At 37.9% G+C, this 9,093-nt stretch overlaps 1 protein-coding gene across 1 annotated transcript; it reads right to left on the bottom strand.

Moving 5' to 3' along the window:
- Positions 1-201: 201 nt before the first annotated feature.
- Positions 202-8,471, bottom strand: LOC306981364 (uncharacterized protein). The gene is made up of 3 exons (XM_079580965.1): positions 8,314-8,471; positions 2,526-2,705; positions 202-312 (listed from the first exon to the last, which is right to left on the bottom strand). The coding sequence occupies exons 1-3, from the start codon at positions 8,468-8,470 to the stop codon at positions 287-289; spliced, it is 363 nt and encodes a 120-aa protein (XP_079437091.1). The 5' UTR covers position 8,471; the 3' UTR covers positions 202-286.
- Between the last annotated feature and the right edge of the window lie 622 nt (positions 8,472-9,093).

The raw sequence follows: 9,093 nt of genomic DNA, 5'->3' as shown, positions 1-9,093 counted from the left end.
ATTTTGAGGTTTTTACTTTATTTATTAAAAAAAATATATACTGTTATCACATTTAAATGATCCCCTACCAGTTAAAGACTTGAAACTTATGCCTCTCATTTGAGTTGACAATTTAGAAAATCTAGTAAAATGTAGACAGCCAAACAGAATTTCCTACAAAATAAACTAAATAAGAACACACAACATTGTATTCATGATTTTGTCTCTTTCAATTGCTCGAAGTTGGTTTAAGCCTACAGCCATACGGCCAAGACAAGACATTCACTGGAGTTTGTTTGAAGAGTTTTCATCCCCTCGGAAAATCCACAGTTTCTATAAAGTAAACAAAGGCACAAAAAATATAATCAAAACAACGAATGCATGAAATCAATCAATGAGAGGAAGGCAACCATTATCTCCAGAGCCACATGCGACTATAGAAAATAATCATGGCCGCTGCAAACCATGGTGCCCCCTTTAATTTAGTTTAGATGGAACGGTTTAATAGGCATCGGCCACACACTCATTTAAACTCTCTTCTTGTTGTGTCTAGCGGAGAATCAGGACAGTAGTTTGATGGATAGACGAGAGTAAAGCCGTGTCCGTGACCTTTTTGTCTCAAAGAGGAGTTGAATCCACACGGTTCTCACGAGCACAGTAACTTACAGTAACTCTGGTTCTCTGAATGTGCACAGTCTATAACGAGTTGGGCGACTCACAGGCTAATTCTCAGGGGTAAGACTGAAATAACCGTCAGGTGCAGGTTTCAGTTAGTTTTAAATCAGCGGTTCCCAAACTGTGGGTCAGGGCCAGAAGTGAGAGAATGGGCCCATTTGCCATTTTAAAAACTGGGGGAAATAGACTAGTAGTCGTCCTTAATCCCAGTTGGACAATGGCTTAGTGGTTAGTGGTTCTCACACAGAGGTGCAGGGCCTGAATTGTGGTACGCTAATTATTTTCCACTTCTGCCTTTACTGTACAGTGGAACTGTTTTTGACTGTAAATGGGTCCGCTCTTTGTCGAATAACCATGGGATGCTACTATAGGGCCCCCATGTGGATTTTTGCTTAGGGCCCCAGAAGGGGCCTGATTGTACCAGGTTATAGCAAAAATGCTATGTAGATGTAGATAAATACTTGACCATGAATTTATACATTTTGACATCATTAATAACAGACATTTAATTTAAATAATATTGGAACATTATAACATTTTCTACCGGTCCTTTTTTCTAGATGAACGGTCGCTCCCACATGACGTCGTTACAGATCATGAGCAAGTTTGTTTTTCTAGAAGCCATTTTTTAGTCAATCTTTTGAATGTCGTACTTGCAATAATCTCTGTTGGCCGTGTGTTCCACTGACCCGATCACAGAGAAGCAGATTTAGCGAAGGCAGTTTTACATTTTGGGACGCTGCATTCTCCTCTGGCGGCACGGTAGCGCAGCGGTTAGTGCTCTCGCTTCACAGCTAGAAGGTCCGGGTTCGATTCCCACCAGGGACGGGGCCTTTCAGTTTGCATGTTCTCCCCGTATCTGCGAAGGTTTCCTCCGGGCACTCCGGTTTCCCCTACCACTAAAAACATGCACAATAGGCCAGGATGAATGATGTGAGTGAATGTATGGTGGTGGTCAGAGGGTCCGTTGGCGCAGACGTGTGTAGTCGCGAAAGCGCCTCTGACAGTCTCCCCCAGGGGAAACTGAAGCTACAAACGTAGCTTTCCACCACCGAGTATGGAGTGAATGTACAATTGTCTCATGTAAAGCGCTTTGTGACTATATGTCTGTGAAAGGCGCTATATAAATAAAGATCTTCTTCTTCTTCTTCCTCTAGAAGTGGATCGAGTAGTTCGAGTCATTTTATCAGTACATAAAGTTACACATTTTCTCAGAGGAGGTGCAGTGACTCCATGAATATAATCTCCCCTCATGCTCTGCATCCTAGAGCCTCTTCTATCTCGAACACAGTTAATGTTAAAGTTGAGCTGATTATCAGACGGATGCCCACGACTTGAGAGAAGGGCAACGCGCTCATGACAACTTTTTTCCCCGCCCATTGCTTTTACGTCTTACAACATGGTTTGAATCAGTTTGATTCAAAGTGACGTTAGATTGAATTTTCTTTAGAAATAATAACATTCCTCAAGATTTACACTGCATCAGTTGTTGAAAGAACTAGGATTATTCTCAAACAGTGGTGGGTCAGTAAAGGTCTGGTTATGAATATATAATAGCGTCATCAGAGTTTGTTATAATGTCTGTCATCAGCTTGTTTGTCAGCTCTTAAGGCTAATTTAACGCTTACTTAACTATAATTTGTAGGGAAAATAAAATATTAGCTTTATATAAAACATAATCTATTTTTATTTGGGTTGCAGCTCCTAGCATCCCAGCTTGATCGTGGGAGAAACACTGGTCTAAAACACATTCAACTGCAGTTTTGGCTGATGCGCTTTTTGAAAAAGTTGATCATTGTGTCCAATTTACCCAGTTAGAAAAAATACGTACGTACCGACGCCGTAGAAGAAAAAACGGCCTGTTGTCTTACCTGTGTGTCTCCGTCGGTACACAGAAACCATGAGCACAGTTGAGATGATGTAGGGGCACAACACAATGAGGTGGCACACCAGAGCCACCAGCAGAGAGCGGGCAGGGAGGGCAGGGAGCTGCGGTGCCGAGGATGTGGTGCGTCGAGCAGCCGAAGGAGACGGCAGCACATCTGACTCATCTGTGACAAAATCCAAAACATTTAAAACAATAAACTACAATTCACCCATAAAACAGCCGAGAAGCTTGAAGAAATACTAAATACTGTGATGTCTCAGCACCAGTGGAGGGGTCAGGAGGGGTCAGGGCAACATGTTTAAATCATTTATACACTCACATTATGCAACCCAGCGTGAATGTGTTCAATAGGTTCAGGTTTAGGGCTGAGCATCATTCAGTTTTGCTTTATTCCATTACTCTAGAACTTGATTTATAACTGCTGTAGTGTACCTGAATAATACTTTTCTCAATGCCTGAACTAAATCTAGAAATCTAGTTCATAAAGAGCCCCAATAGAGGAGGGACAAAGCTTTTTCTATAGCGTTTTTACTGCATCCTGCACTTGAAGCTTTCTGTCTTAAAGGAATAGGCCACCGTTTTTACATACTGAGATATGTTCTTACCTCACTTTAGCCGAGTTAATATATCCCCGTCTGGTCTTTGTCCGTGCGTTCTGCCAGGCAAACGGAGCACATACTCAGCCTCTCCCACATGTCACATAGCTCCAAAAAAGCTCACGATAGAAGCTACCAAGCTCTTCCACGTGTTCCCTATTTAAATAAAGTTACGTGAAGTGTTTTCATGCGAAGTATATTTACACAGAAATGTAGCATGTCGATTTTATAAGCAAATAAAAAGGGGAACTATATTGTGAGGCGTAATGATACGAGGAGTAAAACGTCCGCGCAGTAACTCCTAAAGACTCCCCCCGCTCACTTCCGTCAATAACCTTTAGGAGTTACTGCGTGGACGTTTTACTCCTCGTATCATTACAGAGCGCACGGACAAAGACCAGACGGGGATATATTAACTCGGCTAAAGTGAGGTAAGAGCATATCTCAGTATGTAAAAACGGTGGCCTATTCCTTTAAAGTAAAAAGGTGGAACCTCCACAAAGACAGGGAGAGATTCTGCTGTTAAAATGTTCTGGGAGATCAATGCTCAGCTGTGGATTCACAATCAGCAGGAACATTTCATAAATAAATCAGATTTCCATATAATGCCACTACAAAGTGGAATGAAACCGTAGAACAGGGCGAGGGTGTATGGGCCTATATGAAAGCAGGACAGCCTCCGCAGGCTTAAGAGGTGCTGGTGCCACACAGTTTGCCTTAAAGTTGAGGGAGCTGCTGATAGTTGTGCATCTGTCTAAACATTGCATGGGTTTGGTTACCTGGTTGCAGGTCCGCTGAATGGTGAAATAGCAGCATTTATCCAAAAGAGGGCGCACTGTGCGTGTGTGATTTCCCTCTGTCTCCACGTGAGCTTTCCTGTGCTTGTTTTACACGGACCACAATACTTCACACAGGCCTAATCTTGTTACACATTTTACCCGTTCGTGCTAAATTGAAGGAAACGTATCTTGCTGTAACCGAAGTCTCGCAGCACTTTTAATACTGGACAAACTATTCCAGAATGTATTTTCAATGTTTTCTGATTTAGAAAACTGGAGAACTTTTCCTTCGGCTCACTTGGTTCTTTAGTTGCAATCACTGTGCAAGCATTATGAAGCACCTCCCTAGGACTGCTTAAAAGCCTGGCTGGTGCTGGGCTGCATCATATTTTTAACCATGCTGGTTTTTGTACATCAGAAATAAAAAGTTGAAAAAGTTTCCGCCTTTTTACTTTACCCTTATAAGAAGAGCTATGCAGAAAAAGTTTAATTCACAAACTCTTTCTAACAAACGCGACACTGCGAGATCTGAGGCTCCTCTGTTCTCGGGGCCGGGATGTGTCCGATTTGATTCAAGGTGACGCACACTTACTATTTAACACACCTAATTTCACAGGCCACACGGGATTGTTATAGCCTGGACTTAGCCATCGGTAAACTTCGGTCAATTATAATTTCCCTGCATGTACGTCTGGGTCTGATCTCAGTGGTCGAATTACATTGGTGGACTTTCTACCTACTATTCAGCGAGCGGGGGAGGCGGGGCTTGTAGGTGACGTCAAGTATTTGCTGGTTGTAGTTTGGTAATGGCGGCGGATACGAAAGAAATTAAAGCTCTTCAATCTGTTCTGGCTCGGCTCCCGAATATCCAGAAATTAAAACTGAAGCCTTGGAATGTGCAAGGAATGTCCCCAAGAGTTATAATAGAGTTATAATAGAGTTATGATAGAGCTATGATAGAGTTATGATAGAGTTATGATGGAGTTATGATGGAGTTATGATAGAGTTATGATAGAGTTATGATAGAGTTATGATAGAGTTATGATGGAGTTATGATAGAGTTATGATAGAGTTATGATAGAGTTATGATAGAGTTATGATGGAGTTATGATAGAGTTATGATAGAGTTATGATAGAGTTATGATAGAGCTATGATAGAGTTATGATAGAGTTATAATAGAGTTATGATGGAGTTATGATAGAGTTATGATAGAGTTATGATAGAGTTATGATAGAGCTATGATAGAGTTATGATAGAGTTATGATAGAGTTATGATGGAGTTATGATAGAGTTATTATAGAGTTATGATAGAGTTATGATAGAGTTATGATAGAGTTATGATAGAGTTATGATAGAGCTATGATAGAGTTATGATAGAGTTATGATAGAGTTATGATAGAGTTATGATAGAGTTATGATAGAGTTATGATAGAGTTATGATAGAGTTATGATGGAGTTATGATAGAGTTATGATGGAGTTATGATAGAGTTATGATAGAGTTATAATAGAGTTATGATAGAGTTATGATAGAGTTATGATAGAGTTATGATGGAGTTATGATGGAGTTATGATAGAGTTATGATAGAGTTATGATAGAGTTATGATAGAGTTATAATAGAGTTATGATAGAGTTATGATAGAGTTATGATAGAGTTATGATAGAGCTATGATAGAGTTATGATAGAGTTATGATAGAGTTATGATAGAGTTATGATAGAGTTATGATAGAGTTATGACAGAGTTATGATAGAGTTATGATAGAGTTATGATGGAGTTATGATAGAGTTATGATAGAGTTATGATAGAGTTATGATGGAGTTATGATGGAGTTATGATAGAGTTATGATAGAGTTATGATAGAGTTATGATAGAGTTATAATAGAGTTATGATAGAGTTATGATAGAGTTATGATGGAGTTATGATAGAGTTATGATAGAGTTATGATAGAGTTATGATGGAGTTATGATAGAGTTATGATAGAGTTATGATAGAGTTATGATAGAGTTATGATAGAGTTATGATAGAGTTATGATGGAGTTATGATAGAGTTATGATGGAGTTATGATAGAGTTATGATAGAGTTATAATAGAGTTATGATAGAGTTATGATAGAGTTATGATAGAGTTATGATGGAGTTATGATGGAGTTATGATAGAGTTATGATAGAGTTATGATAGAGTTATGATAGAGTTATAATAGAGTTATGATAGAGTTATGATAGAGTTATGATAGAGTTATGATAGAGTTATGATGGAGTTATGATAGAGTTATGATAGAGTTATGATAGAGTTATGATGGAGTTATGATGGAGTTATGATAGAGTTATGATAGAGTTATGATAGAGTTATGATAGAGCTATGATAGAGTTATGATAGAGTTATAATAGAGTTATGATGGAGTTATGATAGAGTTATGATAGAGTTATGATAGAGTTATGATAGAGCTATGATAGAGTTATGATAGAGTTATGATAGAGTTATGATGGAGTTATGATAGAGTTATTATAGAGTTATGATAGAGTTATGATAGAGTTATGATAGAGTTATGATAGAGTTATGATAGAGCTATGATAGAGTTATGATAGAGTTATGATAGAGTTATGATAGAGTTATGATAGAGTTATGATAGAGTTATGACAGAGTTATGATAGAGTTATGATAGAGTTATGATGGAGTTATGATAGAGTTATGATAGAGTTATGATAGAGTTATGATGGAGTTATGATGGAGTTATGATAGAGTTATGATAGAGTTATGATAGAGTTATGATAGAGTTATAATAGAGTTATGATAGAGTTATGATAGAGTTATGATGGAGTTATGATAGAGTTATGATAGAGTTATGATAGAGTTATGATGGAGTTATGATAGAGTTATGATAGAGTTATGATAGAGTTATGATAGAGTTATGATAGAGTTATGATAGAGTTATGATGGAGTTATGATAGAGTTATGATGGAGTTATGATAGAGTTATGATAGAGTTATAATAGAGTTATGATAGAGTTATGATAGAGTTATGATAGAGTTATGATGGAGTTATGATGGAGTTATGATAGAGTTATGATAGAGTTATGATAGAGTTATGATAGAGTTATAATAGAGTTATGATAGAGTTATGATAGAGTTATGATAGAGTTATGATAGAGTTATGATGGAGTTATGATAGAGTTATGATAGAGTTATGATAGAGTTATGATAGAGTTATGATAGAGTTATGATAGAGTTATGACAGAGTTATGATAGAGTTATGATAGAGTTATGATAGAGTTATGATAGAGTTATGATAGAGTTATGATGGAGTTATGATGGAGTTATGATAGAGCTATGATAGAGTTATGATGGAGTTATGATAGAGTTATGATAGAGTTATGATGGAGTTATGATGGAGTTATGATAGAGTTATGATAGAGTTATGATAGAGTTATGATGGAGTTATGATGGAGTTATGATAGAGCTATGATAGAGTTATGATAGAGTTATGATGGAGTTATGATAGAGTTATGATGGAGTTATGATGGAGTTATGATAGAGCTATGATAGAGTTATGATAGAGTTATGATGGAGTTATGATGGAGTTATGATAGAGCTATGATAGAGTTATGATAGAGTTATGATAGAGTTATGATAGAGTTATGATAGAGTTATGATAGAGTTATGATAGAGTTATGATAGAGTTATGATAGAGTTATGATAGAGCTATGATAGAGTTATGATAGAGTTATGATAGAGTTATGATAGAGTTATGACAGAGTTATGATAGAGTTATGATAGAGTTATGATAGAGTTATGATAGAGTTATGATAGAGCTATGATAGAGTTATGATGGAGTTATGATAGAGTTATGATAGAGTTATGATAGAGTTATGATAGAGTTATGATAGAGTTATGATAGAGTTATGATAGAGTTATGATAGAGCTATGATAGAGTTATGAGTACTCAATGAGTACGAGGGTATGGTAAAACCAGGCTAGGATTGTTGCTATGAATGGAGCTGAATGGATAACCGACTCTCTCTTGTATATATCTATGGTTACAATGCACTGTTGCTAGCATGAACGAAGCTGCAAAGTCAGTGCCGCGATGTTTGAGCTCCTGCACATCTGAGCCTTATTTTTTGGACTAGTTAACCTGCGACTGATGGATTACTTTATCCTTCTCTTCTGTCCTCTCCAGTCAGAAGGTCAGCTCCACCCACAGTCACATGTTCTTTGTATTCGTTATGTGAACATATGTGTGCGTTAACGCTCATTCGCAAAAATCTAAATCCACCTCAAGCAGCAGATAAACGTTTTATTAAGAGTTTAAAATGTGATGTTCAGTGTTTCCATCATTACTAAAGCAAAACTTCAAAGTGCACATTAAAATCCAGTGATGGAAACGCAGTTGTTACCAGTGACAGTGATGTAGACGCTGCCGGTGGTCAGTCCGTCCGCGCTCTCACACCAGTACGCTCCAGTGTCCAGGCTGTACAGGGAGCCGATGGTGCAGACTGGAGGCCTCCATGAACCCCACTCCGTACATGACCTCCTGACCTTGGGCCTCCTCATCCCGGAGGTGTTCCTCTTCACCTCCCAGCCTTCATCACAACTCAGCTGCACAGATTCCTCCTCAACAAACTGTCTGCGCTGTGGGCTTATGCGAAGAGTCGCTGTGGAAATAACAGAAAACAACATCATAGTCATGTGAAAATCAAAGTGTTTATTGACCCCATTTATGTTTGGATTTTTCCTTGTTTCCTTTTTTTGCATGATTTATTTTCTCAATTTTAAGAAATGTAAAAAATATCACAAAACCACTGAGATATTAAAAGTGCTTAAGAGCAGGTAAAAGCTTGTAATCAGTCATCAGTGGTTTTTGAGTTGAGTTCAGTTGTGACAGATTTAATTCCTGTTAGAAGAGACTTATGTAAATTTTGGTTTTGTTAAAAAAAATGGACTTCACTGGATTACGTCTCCCTTCTTCAGTGAAAGAAATACTGGCTCACTGTGGCTGTTCAGCCGTTTAAAGTAGCTGCAACACAATGTGTAACTTTCACAGGAAACAGAGACTTGAACGATACTGAAATAAGTTGGTCATTAATGATCTCCCTCAGTCTCCTGTACTTTTATGACATGTGTAAGAACAGTAGAAGAGTTAAAACTATATTCCACATATGATGACTTTGTTCTCT

Source organism: Gobius niger, assembly GCF_951799975.1.
Source record: "Gobius niger genome assembly, chromosome: 22".
NCBI classification, from domain to species: Eukaryota; Metazoa; Chordata; class Actinopteri; order Gobiiformes; family Gobiidae; genus Gobius; species Gobius niger.
The sequence above is the reverse complement of the archived record's forward strand: the minus strand, read 5'-3'. Positions and strand labels throughout refer to the sequence as shown.

Coding starts and splice junctions, on each gene's coding strand:
- LOC306981364 (XM_079580965.1), bottom strand. CDS start 8,470: ATGAGGAGGCCCAAGGTCAGGAGGTCATGTACGGAGTGGGGTTCATGG. Junction 2,706..8,313: donor CGTCTACATCACTGTCACTG/GTAACAACTGCG, acceptor ATTTTGTCACAG/ATGAGTCAGATGTGCTGCCG. Junction 313..2,525: donor GTACCGACGGAGACACACAG/GTAAGACAACAG, acceptor TTTACTTTATAG/AAACTGTGGATTTTCCGAGG.